This window comes from Corapipo altera, unplaced genomic scaffold (assembly GCF_003945725.1).
Source record: "Corapipo altera isolate COAL_440 unplaced genomic scaffold, ASM394572v1 59, whole genome shotgun sequence".
Classification (NCBI taxonomy): domain Eukaryota; kingdom Metazoa; phylum Chordata; class Aves; order Passeriformes; family Pipridae; genus Corapipo; species Corapipo altera.
Genome location: NW_020884917.1, coordinates 2896928 through 2916773, shown reverse-complemented (window position 1 = coordinate 2916773; position 19846 = coordinate 2896928). Strand labels below are relative to the sequence as shown.

Below are 19846 nucleotides of genomic sequence, written 5' to 3'. Positions count from 1 at the left end.
TCATGGTTGAAAACAGATGTGCATTTCACACTTCTAATAGGATTTGATAAAATCATAGCTATAGAATAAAATAATAGGTTAGACAAGGCACTGGAGTGGTAATCAAGTTTCCAAAAAATGAAATACATAGAGCCCCCATGATTTAAGCACTTAAACTCTATGAACCACTGGAAGGTAAAACAACCACCATGTTCATTAAATATTCTGCATTAGCTAAGTTATATGTAGACACATTAGCTAAGCAAGCACTGGAGTGGCAATGCCTACTTTCAAGCTCTTTGACTCTGTTTTCAAGAAAAATCAAATGCCATACATCACAGGGGATAGAACTAAAAGACATAAGATAGAAAGGTGACATTAGGCAAGCTGTATGCTCACTGGACCCCATTCAGAATCTCAAAAGTAGCTGCATGCAATTGGTAAAAAACGATTGACATTTATGTTTTCCTCAGTAGACCTAATTAGGTCTGACATACATCCATTCACACTCAAATAGGCACAGAAACCTTCAAGGTTATTTTCCAATTATTTCCACTTATACTGCCTCATTCTGAAAGGACTGGCAATCTGAACCTTCAAAAGATGCTACAGGTGCTGCTCATGCATCCTCTCTCAGCAACTGAACCTTTAAAAAGAAAAATATTTATTATTTAAAACTAGTGGCTTTTAACACATGAATTCTAATCTCAGCTTCTTCCATCCTATTTTTATTTGTGATTAACAGAATTTTTCAACACAAAAATGGTATAAGTAGTGTTCAAATACTGTAAAAGTGTTTTAAATGCCCAAAAAGCCATTTCTGTTCATAACACTGTTATTATTGTAGTAACATAAATATCCATCTGAAAAGCATAAAATGTGCTAAAGGATGGTAAAGTAAATTTTCACATATGGAAGACAATCAGATAATACAGCTTCCCCAAAGAGGCTATGAAATATTAAAGTTAAGATAAAGGTCACCTGAAAAGACATATCGCATTTAGCACTGTATCATGGGGTGGTGGTAAAATCCCCAAACCAAATGAATCTCTTCTCTTCGCTTTTCTCATAAAAGTAGAGCTTGCTCTAAGTTTACATAAACATTTTCATGAAATGTCAGCTGCCCATCAGTAGTGAGCTGCATTTCCATAACGGTCAGGTTACCTCTGAAAAAGAACTCTTAATTTAGTCTCTAAATGCCAAAACATTCTGAAAGCTGTCTCCTAAAAATAATTTTTCCTGTGATTTTTTCAAAGATTTTGTAATCTGCTGTATCATGAACTGAAAACAGCAATCAAATCAATATGTGATTAAAGATTATCTCAGAAAAACAAGAAAAACTAACCCCTTGGTTGGACCTGTATATTTTTTATATGACACCTGTTCAACTATATTTGCTTTGCTTCTAATGATGGCATTCAAACTTCCAGAAGCAGAGGTTATAATCTAAGAAACAGCAATAACAACCTTTCTGGAAAGATTTAGGAAACATTCTTTAGGTTCTGGCAAAGCAAACAGTGTTATCTTGAAATCTACAATCAACATGAACATTAAAAGAAAGTGGAAAAAAAAAGTACAATTACTACTGGATAAAGTTTGGAGCTTTTCAACAGGGTATTTCAGGAAGTATAATTGTGTCTAATTTGTTGATGAGGAACTGAGGTACAAGGTTAAAAGCTTTCCCAACACTATGCAGCACAGGACTTGGGAAAGAAACTCAAGTACCTTCAAGTTCATGATAACTGGAAATGAGCAAACTGAAAAAATGCTACCACTTGTTCTGCACCCAAGAGAAAACTGCATAAAAGTGGAATAACCAGCAATATTAATGTTTAAGGCAAACACTAAATTTAGTGGCTATGAAGAAAAAAATGACAACTTTTTACATAATAGTTGAGAAACAGTGAACTTGAACGAACATCTGGAGTGTCAGAACAAAACTTTCCTAATACATACAAAATGTCACAAAGAGCTGGCATGTCGAGAACTAAAATGAATTAGCAGGTTTGTAGAACAACGTGTGTTTAGCTGTCTTTTGAATTTCCATATAAATGTAATGATCTGCAAAGTACCTCTTTGGCAAATGCCTATGGCTATTTTAACTGCTCCTTTTTTGGCTGCAAATGCTGTATAAGCTGTACCTCTGCAGAGGCTCTGGGCTCCTCCATGTTGAGTTGATTCCGTGGAAGTGTTAGGTTCAGCCAGGAGGCTGCTCTGTGCAAGATAAGACTTTAAAGCATTCAAGGCAGGAATAGCATTTTGTCATCTACATCCTCTACCGCAGATGTCCTGCAAGGATTTGAGGGTGTGAGAATAACAGAGCAATAATATATTCAAAGTTCAGCCTTCTACATAAACTTCAGAAGTATAAAACTGCATATAAATGCCTTCCCAATATAGACTTTCCTGTATTATATTTGGAGAAGTTTACTGTCTGCCTCTGTAACATACCCTAGGTATCTCACACTGTTCCCCATTGTTTTATTCTGGAATTCCAACATCATCATTTTAGGATTTGGAGCCAATGCTAGCACATTTCAATTCTTAAACTCATTCAGGTTTATGCTTCACTGTCACATTGGCTATTTGCTTCTATCCTCTAAGGAAGCTCATAGTATGAATGACAAAATGTCAGGAATAATCAGGGTAACTAGTTTTATGCCCCTAAAGAACAAAATGCCGTCTTTGTCCTCTCAGGCAGGATGTTGTTTTCTCTTAGTAAAAAGAATGGCTTTTAGCATCCATCAAGTAAATTCAAGCCAGCATATCATTAGAGACTACTTGTATTTATTCCTGCATCTTGCTCCATTTCTTCCCTCTGTTTTACAACATTACCTTCTGCACCCTCTGTAGTCATAGCTTACTTTGAGAGTGGTAGCAGAAAAACTGCTAGCACTACTACTACCCCTATGCCCTTGCCTAGGAAAATCACCTATGGCTTTTGCTACTCCAGGCTATTCAGCAACTTAGGATATAGCACTCCAGAAAATTCTTTTCCCCAGCCTCCTGCTCTCCCCTTGCCATCTCTGAGAGTTTTATTTCTATGAAGCAGTTGTTATAAACTGTCAAGCACTGGCATTTGACATGCCAATCCAGGACTATCAAAATAAATTAAAGACGGAGGGTTAAGCAAAAGTCACAATGTAAGCACAGCTGCTTTTTGATGTGAGATATCAAGTAAAACATTTCAGTGCCATACCCTTTTCCGAACTTCTCCAGGTCAGAAGCTCAAAGTATATAGTAAGTAAAAAATGCAACCAACCAAAAAAAAAAAACCACCACAAAAACCCAGTTGTATAGTAATAATATAGTTTGTTTCAATGTCCCAGCTTGTGTGCCAAGGTTTTGTGGAGCCAGTGGTTTGCTGCACACCACCCTTCAAATGCTGACATGTTTTGACAATGCTGCCATCAATTCTGACTTTTAAAGCTGAAGAGAGAGTAGATGTTCACCTCAACCATCTGCCAATGCAGCAGATGAACACAATGTACACAGACTCCATAACTGATGTACCTCAAACCACCAGAAATCCTGTGATTTGAGGCACACTGAAGGTAATGAGTACAGAAATTACACTGACAGAAGGATTTGTCTCTCGAGTGACATGCACAAAAATGAAATAAATTAACTCTTTCTTGATCAAGTGGATTAAACTGCAGAGAAACTCTTTGCAGATGCATTCACTTGCTCATTTTTACCTTCCAAAATGCATACTTGGAGCTTGTGAAAAAAATTAGGGGCTATTATCTGAAGCTTTCTTTTTGAAAATCTAAAGTCTGTTTTGGATATCAAGAGAAAGTAAATTCCTAGAAAACTCTAGAAGACACTTGTGTTTCTTATCACTGCAAAAGATCATCTGTAAAACCTAAAAGAGTAAGAGAGCTTTTAACTGTTCAGATTTTTTTTTCAAGGTAATCTCTCTGAAACCTCTATGAATTCAAATGCCAATTATCAACAGTATGGAAATGGATGAAATGAAATCACAGAGACAGATTTCACCATATGGCAAACTCATAGTGATTGCTACACACAGTTTTCACTCCTTATTTCAGAACTTACGGAGCTTCACTCCTTGTACCTCTTTTCACATATTTGTGTACTTTTGACATCATCTGTGACTTACCTAAAAATAAATATCATTACTGTACTGAAGAAGAAAGCTTTAGTAATTTACAGTATGAAGACTTCAAAACACAAGAATAAGTCCTGTTTGTCCCAGATGAAGCTGGTATAACTACCTGAGCGAGAATGTGCGCAGAACTGGCCTGTCCTGCCTTCAGCAATACACATATGGGAAGCTCCTTCTGACTCTACACATATGATTCTTACATTCACATCTCAATTTTCTACACTTCTGTACATCGAATTTTTGTACAGCTAGTCCATTTCTCTGCCCCTAAGTAGAATCAGTTCTCTAAAAAATTCCTCTTCATGTACCCTTGAAAAAGGAAAGGCTCCCAGCGACAGGAACTTCATCATCTTCTCAAATAATGTATTCCAGTGCTTCCTCCTGCTACTTACAAAGTTTTCCCCCTAATACCTAACTCAAGCCATCTTTGCTAGAACTGAAATTCATTTCTCACCCAACTGCAATATAATTGCATATTTCCAAGGTATGTTATGTATGCTTTTCGGGAAGCTATGAATGGGACAATTCTATACAGATAGACTGTCAGCTGCAAATGTCCTTCCACTGAATAGAACAGCAGGATTTCCTTCCTAAAGTCTCCTCTTTTCATAGGCTTCTTCTCTCGAGAAAAGTAACAAAACTCCTCTCACCTAGTGTTTGTATCATAAGATGTGTGTTTTCCATATGTATTTGCCATTGGGGGAAAAGAAGAAAAGGGAAAATTAAACAGCAAAGGATAAGAACTACAAACCTATAAGTTTATAAACTCTCACAAAACATTACCAGCTCTTCCTGTGTATTCTTAAATTTACATTTCCTCTCTGCTGTTCTAATTTACATTATTTGGGGTGTATAACTACACTATTTTAGAGTTCAGTCCCTCTGTTAGTACTCTGAAGCCTTACATTTAATCAGTTCCAACTTCGCTCTCAAAGGAAACTGGCTATTTATTTCAGCAAATATATTCAGGAAATGCAAATCTGGACAAGAAACAGAATAGTTGGGCAAAAAGTTGTATAAGTTTAGCATAACTATTTGCTTCACTGTCTGAATTCAAGCTTTTTTTTTCCTCTTTGCAGGATTCACAATTACAATATTTATAGATAAATAAGAATAGAATATATGGAAATAATTTTAAAGCTCTCGATAGCTCACAGTAACCAGCAGTAAATTCAACACACTGAGTAGTAAAATCTTACTGCAATAACTTCTCGCTGCCTAGGAACCGTGACAAAATACTACAGCGCTTTTTGAGATGGCTTTTTTTCAATTGTAAAAACACAACATACTCAAAACATAAGGAGGAAGTACAGCCCTCTAAATTTCTGAATCGCATCGCAAGAGCTCTGAAATCTGCTCCTAGTTCTCTAAGACCTCCTTTGTGACATGAGACTAGCCACTTGATACTTCATGCTGCAGCACCCCAGGATATATAATTTCTTTTCTCTTCCCACAAGTCTGTCTTCTACTTAATTTGAAAGGAAAAGAAGTGTCTCATTTGGTGGGCTAAGTGTTTCAAATTTATAGACTCAGAGGCCTGAAAGGATTGCTGTGACAATCTACTTTAGCCTTTTTTATAAAGGATAGCCTGAAATTCATTTTTTTTTGAAGCTAAGTATGACTTGAAACTGATTTACACTGATGTAGAATCTGTGTTTCTCTAGGTACAGTATTCAAATGGTTGGTTATTCTTCTCCATGTTAAAAACCTGTACCTGATTCAGGTATGATTTTTTTTGCTTTCAACGTCCACCCTCTGTGTCTTGTCATACCTTTGTCTGCCTGACAAAATATAGCTACTGCAATACCAATGCAAATAATAAATTATACTATGTGTTATCTAAAGAGCATTGCTCCTTAACTGCACCCCTGGGACAGGTCTAACACTACCTTACTGGAGCTAGCTGACACTTGAAGATTTTGGCAACAAGTATGCTGTCAAACATCTGTTGAGCCACCCCTTTGAAGCACCTCCTCTCCCACACCATATGGCCATCTCCACGGAGTGGCACCACAAGGCCACAACCCAGCTCGCATCACTCCCTGACCTCTCTGGGGATGCCAGACACTGACTGATAATTTCACACAAACTTCACATCTCATCAGCAGGAAAAAACATCCTGCTGCTGCGAAAGGAGACATGCAGAGAGCATGTGCATGTTACAACAGGCTCTGTCCATGTCACTGTCAGAACATCCTCCTCATGCAGGTGTAGAATACTCTAAAAGAAGGTATTTTATTTTCGTCTAGCGCTGCTGTTGCTCCTCCCAAGTGACAACTGCTGTGCTCTCTGTGTAATCGGGCCTACTCTAGGGGCTTTGTCAACAGAACTATGGCAGCTGAGAGTGTGAAGAGAAACAAATAAAACAAACATGGTCGCAGAAGACAAAGCAAAACATTACACAGTAGATCTAGTTTCCTATTGACTTACAAAGGTTTGTTGGCACTAAAATTTAAGTTATGACAGGATAGTAGACTAAGAGAAATGAAATTTTTCCACAGGCTCAAGTGACCAAACTCCTTACTATGATTAAGGTAATACAGCAGCAGCAGCACTAGTGACCAGTACATAAGAACAGTAGTGCAAACAGAGGCACATGGAACTAAGAAATTGAGTTTCCAAGTGAAAACCTTACAAGTCAGTTCAAGGAAGAACATCTGATCTCAGTGATTTTATTTCTCACTGTTACAAACGACCATTCGAATTCTCTGTTCACAGTTACCAAAGTCATTAGAAAGGCTCAAAGCCTGTGCATACAGTACTAAATGTCGTTCCCACAGTGAATTCTGTGCAAAGAAAGCAGAGCTACTAGAAAAGCACTCTGAATAACAGCAGGAATACATCAGCATCCTAAGAAGATAGAACTGCAGATAATACCATTCTACTTTGAACCAAGTGAAAGTCATATCATAGAATTGTAGAATGATTTGGGTTGGAACAGACCTTAAAGATATTCTAGTTCCAAACGCCCTGCCCACTCACTAGACCAGGTTGCTCAAAGCCCCTTTCAACTGACCCTGAACACTGCCAGGGATGGGGGCACCCACAGCTTCTCTGGGCAACCTGTTTCAGAGCCTCTTCACCCCCACAGTAAAGTATTCTTCCCAATATCTAAACTAAACCTACTCTCTTTCAGTTTAAAGCCATTCTACTTGTTCTATCACATGCTCTCAGCAAAAGTTCCTCTCCAGTTTTCTTGTAGGCCCCCTTGAGGTACTGGAAGGCTGCTCTAAGGCCTCCCCAGAGCCTTCTCTTCTCCAGGCTGAACAACTCCAGCTCTTTCAGCCTGTTTGCATAGCAGAGGAACTCCAGGCCCTTGATCATCTTCATGGTCCTCCAGCAAGTCCATGTCTTTATGCTGGGTCTCCAGAGCTGGACACAGTACTCCAGGTGGGGTCTCACAAGAGTGGAGTCTTTAAATCAGTCTGAGGCAGTCTTGCAGCACCACCTTTCAAGAACACTGCTGTCAAAAGTCCAGAGAGCCAAACATTAACTTGCCCTTCACAAAAGTTTCCTAGTATTGCCCCCTTTTCTTCTATTTTATTTTTTTTTAAGTAAAGAATAAATCAAGCTTTTCTTTAAGAAACTTAAAAGGTAAATTTTTCATTCATAGCAGGAAAGGGCAATATGGAGACACACACTTTCATATCAGAGCTTAATCACCTCTGGCATACCCAGCTTGACTCATTACGAAATAAGGTGATGACACATTGCCCAAGAGCTATTCTTGCTGTATCAGCAGCAGTGAAGCCACTGCACCAGTTCTTCTGGCAGTCCAGGTGTCCAACTGGCAGATCTTTAGCTGTTTGACTCTCAAGCTGCCCTCCTTAATATATTTTTTCTCTTTTGGATTCACAGGATGGCAAAACACTGCTTAGATGATTATTAAATGTAACTGTAAACTGAAGAGGGAAACAGCTGTATAGTGGAATGCTACACTCACAAGGATGTGCTTTTACCCTCTACAGTTTGCAGAGCACTCATTTCCTGAACTGAAAGTGTTACTTGCCTTAAAGTATCTGCATTAAAGGCTGTCAGTTACATTTAAAGCAAAGATCCTGGTACTTTGTAAGCATTACTGATACACAGGTCAAACTTCCTAGTAGAAACTTCACCTCAGCCTCCAGGATTTCCCCCATAAACTCTCACCAAGAGTTCAAAGTCTCAAAATGGAGCACCTGGAGATTGACTCTCTTTGCATAGCTGCTCTGTGACACATATCAACCTGAGGAAAGTTTCAAGTGATTTAAGTCACACCATCTGCTGAACAACTGCCCAGCTGTGGTTTCAAACCAACAGCCTTTTAACTCATTCTGAGCAACTAGAGCTTTGGCCTATACTTAGGTCTGGTCTGTATGTCGATGCTTTGCTTGCCACACCTAAATCAGGTCTATGTATAAAAGCAAATAAATCTCACAAATACATACACACAGAGATTTCACTGACATACCAGGGCCCTTCTGCTACGAAAGCTGAATGCAAAAAAAAAAAATAAAAAAGAAAGAATGCATCTCCTGACAGCCCTTGCTGTGTCTGCACCAAGCAAGTCCACAGACACCCTTAATGACACTGTCACAGAAGTCAAGCTTTTCCAGATGATGAATTCTTGAGGCCCCGGTATTTTGTGACATCAACATATTTTCCTTTTGCAGTAAAGGTAACTTCCTGCTGTCAGACACAGACAGTTTTTAGCACTGAAGACACTGAACAATTTAGTCAAAAACTGTATGTATGAATATTTCTTAACAACTATTATTGTTGTGTTGCCCAGGGTCAATGTTGACCAGATAATGTGAGGGGAAAGAATAGACCAGAAAAGGAGAGCTACAGTAAGACAAAAGAAGAAATAAAACAAACAGAACCCATAGCAGCAGTCACAACTATAAAATAAATAAATTGTGAGGGGACAGGTTCTGCTCCTACTGAATTCACTGGCCAGCTTCCCATTTATTTCAATTGGCCTGATAAACACATGCATCCCTCCAGCTCCTGTCCTGCCAGAGAGGAAGGCTGGCAGACAATCCATCAACATAAGCCACAAAGAATCAGCACAAGCACTGAGAAAATTCAGCTGCCATTCAAAATAAAATTCAAAGCTAGGAAATTATAGGAAAAGCCTTCCAGCAGCTCCAACTGCTACTGGATATACAGCAATAGATTTAATTTAAGGCAATCCAAAAGCTACTATGTGTACCCTCTATGTAAAATTTAACTAACAGAATGTTCCTGTAACAACTTTAAATTCTCAATTCTCTTTTTAATTTTACAAAGGTAGCACTATAAAAATACTGTTAATCATATTCCTCATGTTTAAGGTCACAGCTAGATGGAACAGAGAAGCCATTTCCATAAATTACTCACATGTAATCCACCACAGCCATAATTTACAGAAAGATGTAAGCCAAAAATTTTAAGAACTCTTTATACTGCACTGTGATCAGGTATAGTCACTTCGGTGGAAGGGACAACAGATAGTCACTTCTTTTCAATTCTGAAATTATTTGGCAACTGATAAGATTATTTAGTCTTGCTGGACACACTGCAAATTCCCCTCACTCTGTAGAGATCAGAGATAGGGAATGCTCTATACCTTAACAACAAGCAGGTGTATACATCAGAGTTCTCTCCTGTTGATTTACTCCATTTTGTACTGGGTAAGATCTACTAATGGTTGTTGGAATTTTTGTTTCTTTGTGGGTTGGTTTTGGGGTTTGGTGGTTTATCTATCGGTTTGGGGATTTTTGATTTTTTTTTTTTTTGGAGGGGGGAGGAAGAGAAGCATCCGCCCTCCCCTCTTTTAATCCATATTTTTCAACAACAGTACATTGAGACTGGCATAGGTTATTTTTATGTCACACAGAGACAAATCTGTTATCTATCTGCTAGTAATAACCTCCCCAGACAAAGTTAATGGTGCTGTTGATAAAGGTCCTAATCCCTGAGATTACACCCAAACCAAAAACTCACTAGAAGTGAAAGCTGATGAGAACTGACTAATGAAGAGAAGCTGTTAACCCTTTAACTTGGTTCTTAGTTTTCAAGTGGTTTCTTTACTTGGCATGTTGGGGGTTTTTTATTTATTTTTTTCTTCCTTTCTTTAAGACTTTGATTTTAGGTTTTACTCTTGATGCTGCTATTTTTTACATAGATCAAGCTCTGATTAATATCTTACAATGTCTAAACTTAAAGCAAATCCACAAGGATGCCTGGGATTTTTTATTTTGGATCTTGAAAAGTTTGAAACCTACATGTGTTATGTTTTCTCCTGTGTAAATAAAAGTGCCTCATTTCTATGCTTCATATTCAATTTCTCCATAAATCAGACTTGGATGAACCTTGCAAACAGGAAAAAAGTCTCTTCTGTTTTTCACTCCTAGAAAGTAAAACTAAGTTATATATATATATATGTATATACATATATTTGAGATATAGCATAATGATAAAGTTGCTGTGAAACTACTGCAACCTCTTAAGGGGTGACCAGAGACATACCAGTGAATACAGTAGAGGAAAAACAAAACTTGAAAGTCCACTATTCTCCCTGACTTCCTGTACCTTCTTAAAATTAATATTTTGCTCTTTAAACACTAACAAGTTTAAATGGTTTCTAGCAGTCCTGTACACATTTAATTGGATACAAATGACATGAGCATTTTGAAGATGGGAATAAGTGTATTTCCCACCTCCTTATCTGATATTAAATCACAGGATAAAAAGAAAACAAAAAAAAAAAAAAAAAAAAGAGGAAGAAAAAAGATACTACAGGAGGTCAGCTAGTGTATTTCCTAGCTTTAAGGCTCTATCTCACAGAACTCACTGCAAGCTACTCTTGAAAGCCTCAACTGATGGAAAATAACAGGGCCTTCCAAAAAGAATTCATCGAAGTGTTTTACTATCTGTGAAAGCAGTAATGAATGTGAATTTTTGTCTCAGAAGCTCCAGTAACATCATCATTGCTCTTATAGTCTGGAGTGCTTTTTTGGGTTGGGCTGGTTGGCTTTTTTTTGTTGGTTTGGGGTTCTTTCTGTTTGTTTGGCTGGTTGGTTGGGGTTTTTCTGGTGGGTGGAATTTTTTTGTTCATTTGTTTTTTGGGTTTTTTGAGATCACCTCAGTCCCCTCCACCATCATATTTTCATCCAAAAGGGAGCCAGCTATGCCCAATTAGTGACTGCAAGATATGGAACTATCAGTTCATTGACCCTCCACAAGATGAGAATCCATCATCCACATAAAGAGAAACTGGTTTTGAAGTCAACATATTTCTAAAGGGGGCCTTGTGTGTGTGTGTGTGTGTGTGTACAAAAATAAGAGGACATAGTCTAAATCCATGCCAGAGGAGGTTTAGGTTAGACATTAGGAAAAAATTCTTCACAAAAACGGCGATTAGATATTGGAACGGATTGCCAAGGGAGGTGGTGGAGTCACCATCCCTGGAGGTGTTTAAGAAAAGACTGGATGTGGCACTTCGTGCCATGGTCTAGTTGATTAGGTGGTGTTTGGACATAGGTTGGACTCTATGATCTCAGACATCTTTTCCAACCTAGTTGATTCTGTGATAAGTAAATATAAGTAAATATACTTTTCCTATTAGCTCAAACGGTTAAAGATGCCTTGTTGCCCCCTTTTAAATAACACACCTGCATACAAAGCATTAAAAAAAAGGAAGATAAAGAACTTCAAAAGCTATCAGTGTGTGAAAGCAAAGATCTAACAGAAAGTGAAGTTAACAAGGATTATGACTACTAAATGCCATCTGTAATACTTCACTCATAAGTGCACCTGTAAGTAATCTATATAATAATGCTTACAGAACAAATGCTGACCCAGCACAGCAGATTAGCAAGCAACCGGGTTCAAGGCTGAGTATTAACAGCTACTTCAAAAACAAACTAAAGCATCCCAGGTGACTAGACCAAATGAACAATGTTGCTTCTTACACGAAACAAAGAGTAGGAGCAGATCAGCAACACCCACATAAAAAAAAAAAAAGGCATTTTAAATGTGTTTCAATTAAAAAAGACAGAAGAGTATAACAGCCGTATGGAAGTGCTTCCTAATTTCATCAAGGAACTCCACCTCTGCTAATATTTTTCGGCTTTGGTGAACTCAATAATAGCTTTTCAATAATCTGATTCACCTGAAAACTTCACTAGTTTGATCAACAGCAGTGTCAAAAACCCTGTAAAATTACAGCAGTATCCAATAGTTTGGGACCCCACACCCTTTCCATATGCCTTTGATATTCAAGAGCTAACAGAGACCATCAGACTGATTTCCTAACCCCATGACTGTCTCAGTTTCTACCACAGAATTTTGTTTATTAGATTGCAAGATAATTCATCATAGAGACCACACAGAGCTCTAGTGAAGGGGCATTTAAATAGTCATTGGCACTTGTACCAGGCTGGAGGTCATTCACTGAATGGTAAACATGCCACTGTTTCACAGAATAACTTTCAGTCCTTAGTGTCAGATAAAAGGGAACATAAAGGAAGAAGTTCGAGCCCCAGGCATTTAAAAGGAATGTGGTGATACAATCCTTTCAGAGGTAAACCGTTTCCAGTCAGTAATATTTCCAAGAGAAGACATACAGTAAAGCAAGACACAATCAAGCTTGCAGAATGATGGAAGAGCACCCACAGCTTATTGTTGCTTCCTCTTGTTCTCTTTGCTTTAAATTCAATGCAGAATTTTATAGTCCCTTTGAACAAAGAGACAACTATATATTTTCCCCATAATTCTGAAGTAGTCTTTGTCCTATTTGTTGTTACTCTGTCTCTCATGGCATACAGATGACCTTGCTTCAGTGAGATGAAGATAGCACCCCACTTCTCAGCAAACCAAGCAAACCAATTCTTAACCACTAGCTGTCAATGCAGCATAGTTCAGGAGTATATTTGACTCGGAGCATGGAGAAGCGGCAACAGGGGAACAAACCCTCACTGACAGCAAGGAACAGAAGAGAGCAGAAGGACCAGATTTGCTGCTTCTTTGCTGCCCCTGCACCTCAACAAGGCTAGACACTCATATCAGAAGCTGTTGGATTATAAACTGAGGCAGATACCTCCTTCTGCATCACTCCACTTGATAAAAACAATAATGAGCCGTACTTTAAGGACTGTGCAAGGCCAATCATTAATCACATCCAGAGATGAGTGAAAATCCAGGCCATATTATGAAAGGCAATGTAAAACATTCCCTGTGAGAAAATACAGCTTAGCAAACTGGTACTCTGCTCTTCTCAAAATCTCAAGTGGTATTCAGGGGCAACCTTATTAGAGGATGCTGCAGTACTTCCACTGTTAAGCAGTCACAAGCACAGCACACTCAGCTCCTGAAGTTCATGGTATTAAAATAATAAATTAAAAACACTTGTCTCTCTGCAGAAGTGCCTGCAGCACAGTCTGGGACAAGCAGCAGGAGGCAATGACAGTGCAAGAAAAGGGGATAAACAGCAGGAAGGAAATGTCGAGCCTATCAAAGGATGCTCCAGAACAAACAAAGCTATTCTTGTCATGAATTCAAGAGCTGTAGTGTGACACCATGATGAGCCTTCTACAAGAGTTTCACCCTGTGAAGCATCTGCCTGACCCTTTCACCACAGCGTACAGGACTCTATGGTGGACTTCTGTGAACCTTTTAACGGTTTCATTTCATGAGGAAAAGAAAATATACTTGTTTCAGTACGCAAGACACAAATTTAGAGCTCAAGGCCGCTTTAAATTCTACCTCATTACACATTCTGAACTACATTAAGCAAATCAACACAGCTCTAAAGCTCACAGCACAGCGTTCTGACTGTAGCATGGTGATTTTCAACAGTGCTCCAGCTGTTTGACTGAATAATGTTTGAAATCCCTGAGCATACTAGTTAGCACAGCAGTTCTCAAATATCCACTACTTGGACTTCAATCAGGTGCTATATAGGGAGACGTACAATCTAAGAACGTGCTCTAACTACACTGCCTAAAATTACCAAAGCACACATGGCCCTGAAATTCCAATGCAGGTACCTAATGCTGTGTTTCAAAACCTGTGTTTTATTCTATTCAGTATAAATATAACTTCTGAACACCTTCAAAGAAGAGAAACAAAGTTAATAACCTCCAAAAATAGCTGACAAATCTTTCACAAGCTCCCCACCATAATGTACCACTTTGTTTACACAGGGCTTTTAGAAAGTAAGCAGAAACATTATATACATTGCCATACATCATATTGTTTATAGTATTTTTAGGAAAGGGTCAAGTTCCATAGTGCTCCAATGGCCTCACAAGGGTTTATTTTGTAAGCTCACATCTAGCCTCTAAGCAGTGCCATGTTCTACATTGATTGGCTTTACATTATTTGGGCCTTTAAATATGTATCCCACTGAAGCAAACAGATGGAGGAACTACTGGTAGGTACTTCCTCCAGAAGAAATCAGGAGGCTCATTTTACCTACCCAATTTTGAAAATCTTATTTATGAATTTGCCTAGGGGGATAGCACAGTTTAAACTGTGGAATTGCCAAATAAATCTGCTCAGCCTTGAATACTTTGAGCAGGCTAAGCCAATTGGTTATTTTTGTAATGAATGTTTGTAATGATGACAAGGATCCAGATACAGCATCACTGTGTATTTCATAGGCACAACATCCTGTATAACCAACTGATTCGTACACATGTATCAGACATTTCTTAGGAAGAAGTGGGCTTCTTTACCTCCAGCTGAAGCCTCTGGTGTGAGAGCGATGTGGGTCACCAGAAAAAGGTGAACAAACACCCCAGATCTTCAAATCCAACCAGACATAACCAAAGACAAACAAACAAACAAACAAAGAAACAAAAAACCAAACCAAAACAAAAAACACACACAAAAAACCAACCAGACAGGCAACTCCTGGAAACTAAGAACATATGGTAGCCCTAAAATCATACAACATCTATCAATAGCAACTATCTTAGAATGTAAACAGTGATGCCTGTAATTCCACAGGGATAAATTCATAGAATGATGTTAGGGGTTGGAATGGACCTTAAAGATTATCTAGTCCCAATCCCCTTGCCATGGGCAGGGACACCTCCCACTAGACCATGTTGCTCAAGGCCTTATCCAACCTGGCTTTGAACACTGCCAGGGTTGGGGCACCCACAACCTCCCTAGGCAATCTGTTGCAGTGTGTCACCACCCTCATAGTAAAGAATTTATTCCTGAAATCCAACCAAAATTTCCCCTCTTTCAATTTGTACCCATTACTGCCTGTCCTATCACTACAGTTCCTAACAAAGAGTCACTCTTCAACTTCCCTGTAGGGCCCATTCAGATACTAGAAAGTTGTTATGAGGTCTCCATACAACCTTCTCTTCTCCAGGCTGAACAGCCCCAACTCTATCAGCCTGTCTTCATAAGTGAGGTTATCCAGTTCTCTTATCAACTTTGTAGCCTTACATTCTTAAGGTACCTTTTTGTCTTGCCTTATTACTTACTTAGCAAGCACTTATTCCTCATTTCACACAAGAGGACATCACATTGCAATGAATCAAAATTAACCCATTAAAATCTCACCTCCATATTCATTCCCTCTTTCCATCCAAAGCAACAGTGCATCTCAAAATACACATGCACGCAGTGTCAAATATATATTTCTGGCAGGAATACATTGAGTACAGCTCTGTTACTGGCTTTGAACATATCCTGAAGAAGTTTTTAAGAATCAGAGAAAAATATGATTTTAAAAAAATACTGGGATGAGTTTAAACATGCTCTTAAACTGCCAGCTATAAAAATGTATTGAATTGTTAAAAGTGTACATCCTGTTAAACTCTGCCTTTCCTACAGATCTTACTAGTAAATAACAACATATACCTCACTGGTGGCTGGTCTGTGTGCCAGAACAGAGCAGAAAAGAGCAGTGTAAGTTAGAATTCAGCTGCTATGCCCAAATGATTTTCAAGCAGCTTTAAAATCATGTTATAGAGAGATAAAAATATTTACTATTTATAATGTTATCATTGAATAACAAATTGGACCCTACTGAATTAGACACTGCAAAAACATAGTGAAGAAGAGGTGCCTATTCCAAATAGCATACGAGCCACTTAGTCTGTGCCTGTTTCATGTGCTCCATGCTTTAGACAGGTAATGATGTTAATTATATATATTAATAAGGATCACCTCTCAGGTCTCAAAAATAATACCAAAAGCAGAGCACTGGAGGACACCTTGGGAAAACCAAAGAAAACCCCCACAGTGTTGCTGTGTGGAAGAGGCAAGCAGGGCGCACAGGTGTCTCCAGGACAGAGCACACAGGCAGGGCCAGGGAGCCAAGGGCACGTGGAGGGAGCCAGGCCAGCAGACAAACAGGAGATAAGACAGGATTCACCGGGGCATTCTGCCCCGCCGAGCCGAGAGAAACGGCGACGAGCAAGCGGGAGGGAACGACTGAACTCGGAGGGGCTGGGGGGCTTTAAACACAAAGCTTTAACTCCAGCGGGGGTCGGGGGCTTTAAACACAAATCTTTGATTCCAACACGGTAACAAATTGCTGCATTGAAAGGAAAGCAGCCTAAGCAGGGCAGGGCAGAGACACCACGGTGCTTGCACACCGAGCACACACCGAGGGGGCGGCAGAGGCGGCACCCGGCGGGAGCCGGGGCGGGGGGCACAGGCAGGACGGGAGGCAGAGCCGGAGCAGGAGGCACAGCCCGGGTGAGAAGCACAGCCCCGACAGGAGGCAGCGGCGGGAGAGAGGCACAGGATGGGTGGGGGCACAGCGCAGCCCCCATCCCGCCCAGCCCCGGTAGCACCGCCCGCCACCGGGGCCGCCCCGCCCCTCGCTCGCCCCCCGGTGCTGGCGGGGGCGGGAGGTACCGTACCGGCGGGCAGGAGGCATTCCAGCGGCGTGAACGCGTGCTCCATGGCCCCGGGGCGCGGGAAGGCACACAGTAAAGGCACGGAGAGCGAGGCGGGGCCGGGCTGGGGCGCACGGGGAGCGGCGGTGCCCCGTCCCGGTGTCCCCGGGGAGCGCCTGAAGCCGCGCGGCCGCGGCGGCTGCGCCCGCCCTTGCAGGCAGTAGGCGGCGTGCCGGGGGACGTGGCGGCGGCGCTGCCCGGGTACCTGCGGCCGCGCGTCCTCCTACATCCCCTGGCACCGGGATCGGGATTGGGATGGTGCGTGTGACCGGGAAGGTGGGGGGGGTGGAAAGGCAAGCCGAGAGAATCGATCGTCTCCGCGATCCGTTACTCGGCGGTGGATTCAGCAGCGGTTGGGGAGGAAATCGCCGAACCCGCCCCTCGGTGATTGGCAGCGGCGGCGGCCTATGGGAGCTTCCGCTGAGAGGGGCGGGGTTAGCCCCGACAGCGACTGTGCGCGGGCGGAGTGGGGGAGAGGGAAATGGAGCGGAGGCGTGAGAGGGAGAAAAGAGGGGAGGACAGGAGCGGTGGGAGAGAGGGAGAATCTGGCCTCCCTGGGCACCACAGTGGTGCCGACCTCAGTACAGCCGCGCCTGGGGAGGCCGTGAGGGGCAGCTACACGGCGGACACCCGTGGTGCTGTACTGACTGTTCACTCGGAATAAAAGCCCTCCCACAACAGCTCTTTGCCCGTGGAAAGTGAATGAAAACAAGGACTGTGCCCTGACTCCTCAGCCCCTCGTCTGCAGCCCGCGTGCGGCCGCCATCCCACGGCGCCGGCTGTGCTCGGGGTGCGGGAGAAGCCGTGCCGGGCAGCAGCCTGGCTTGCTGTGCCTTCGCTGTCCCCGCGGGTGGGGGCTCCGCCACCTGCCTCCGCACCGCGCTGGTGCCGCCTCTGTGCCCTTGTCTCCGAGGCCTCGCAGAGTAACGCGGCATCTGTAGGTGCAGCTTAAGTTTCAATTAAAGTTATTTAGGTGCCATCACAAAACTTGTTAAATACGTAGTTTCTACTAACTTACGCACTCTTAACCGGGACGTTAATCATCTTTAAGAAAAAAAAATGGACAGCACCTGCTAAATTTAAGTTTGCTCTGGCAGCGCGGGGGTCAAGTTTTGATCCCCCAAGGCGTGTCTGTAGTGTGTCTCCACCGCTTGGGCCAGCCTTTTTCCCTATAGGTACCCCTATCCCATCCATCAGAGACAGGGGCGGCCGTCTCCTCGTACCAAGCGTTCTCAGCCGCGCTCCCCTGGCCCGAATGCTCGGAGCTGTCCCTGGACCGCCGCTTTCCAAGGCACTCGGAGGGAGCGGAGCGGGGCCCCGCAGCAGAGGGCGGCAGAGGAGCGCCTCTCCCTCCCTCTTTTACTCTCTCCCGTCGTCTCCCCATGCCGTCCCTCCCTCCGCTGTCCCGGCAGCAGGCACGGAGCGGCCGAGAGGGTCCGCCGAGCCCCGCACGGAGCCGCCGCGTCGCCTTCTCGATCGTGCCCTGCACCCAACATCCTGGGACCGGACTGGGCGAGAGGCGAGGTCTCGTTCTAGGGTCGTTTGGATAAAGACAGAGTGAGCTGCGTCAGTGGTTGGGCTCGATGACCTCCGGAGTCTTTCCCAATCTAATGCTTCTATGATTCTCTGTCAGGGTTTCCCGTCAATCGGTAGGGAAGTGGGACTGACAGGTCAGCTACTCAGTCCATGCTGTTAGTCTGAGATTCACACTCAGGTCAACATGATTTAAGTGACTTCAGTGTTGGGTGAGGCTGGGCCACGTGTTTAGGACAAGGGGGAATGGCTTCAAACTGCAAGAGGGCAGGTTTAGATTGGATATTAGGAAGAAGTTCTCTACTGTGGGGGTGGTGACGCTCTGAAACAGGTTGTCCAGAGAAGTTGTAGATGCCTCATCCCTGGGATGAGGCCAGGTTGGATGGGACTCTGAGCAACTTGGTCTAGTGGAAGGCGTCCCTGCCCATGACATGGGGGTTGAAATGATCTAAGTGACCTTAAGGTCCCTTCTAATCCAAACCATTCCATGATTCTATGACTACCCCAATGACTGGAGGTGCTCCTTTGATTTGGATGCTTCAAGCACTAAACCTTTGCTTTGGACCTTTCACATAAGCTGCCCTGCCACCTATAAGATATTACACTCTACAATTTTAGGCCACAAAGACTGGTGGAAATTCAGGAGCGTTGGAAGCATTTGTGCTTGCCAATGAGAGAAATGAGATTATTGGGGAACAAAGAAAAGATATTGAAGACATCAAAAGATTACTGTTGTTTGCACTATAGAAATAGAAAATGCTTTTTTTCACTTTTGTGTCATTTAAAAGTTTTCTACCCTCTCCACTGAGAACTTGAATTTCAAAGGCTCTTAGGAACCTGGTATCATCTCACCATCTCGTTCTTCAAGCAGGTTAAGAACAACCAGCATTAGGAAGAAGCAGCTTGCTGTCCCTCCCAAGAAAGGAGACCATGTGGGAATGGCCATACAATTGGCCTGTGCTCTCCTACTCTTAATTATCTATTTTTCTACTCTGTCTCCCCATTCCTCTTCTTTTCAATTTTGACAAGCACTTTCCTATTGCTTGGTAAAATTATTAAACCTTCTCCAGCATAGCTTATTTTTCTTCTTCAGTATCTGTCAGTGTCTCTGTAATTATTTTTTTAATTTGTGCTTGAGGAGTACCATCTGGTAGAAATAGTTGCTGATAAACAGCTTCTTATGCATGAGAATAGCCACACTTGCTCAGAGGGAAGGTCCATCTCATTCAGGTACCAGTTCCCAGTAGTGTTCAGTTACTAGTCTTCTTCCTTCTGTTTTCCATCTCTCCATTCTCTTCATATCCCACAAGGT

The 19846-nt window shown here is 41.9% G+C and overlaps 1 protein-coding gene across 7 annotated transcripts in view; it reads right to left on the bottom strand.

The window, feature by feature from the left end:
• TPK1 (thiamin pyrophosphokinase 1) overlaps window positions 1-17392 on the bottom strand; it is a 304538-nt gene extending 287146 nt beyond the window's left edge. The window contains exon 1 of one of the 7 annotated variants that reach the window (XR_003529755.1): window positions 16966-17390. Coding sequence is in view for 6 of the 7 variants with exons in the window: in XM_027656014.1 (XP_027511815.1) it covers window positions 16966-17008 (43 nt within the window). In the remaining variant the exon portion in view is untranslated. Of the gene's footprint in view, window positions 1-16965 lie in introns of all 7 variants that reach the window. The other 6 variants (XM_027656014.1, XM_027656010.1, XM_027656009.1 and 3 more) reach the window with 6 other exon arrangements.
• Between the last annotated feature and the right edge of the window lie 2454 nt (window positions 17393-19846).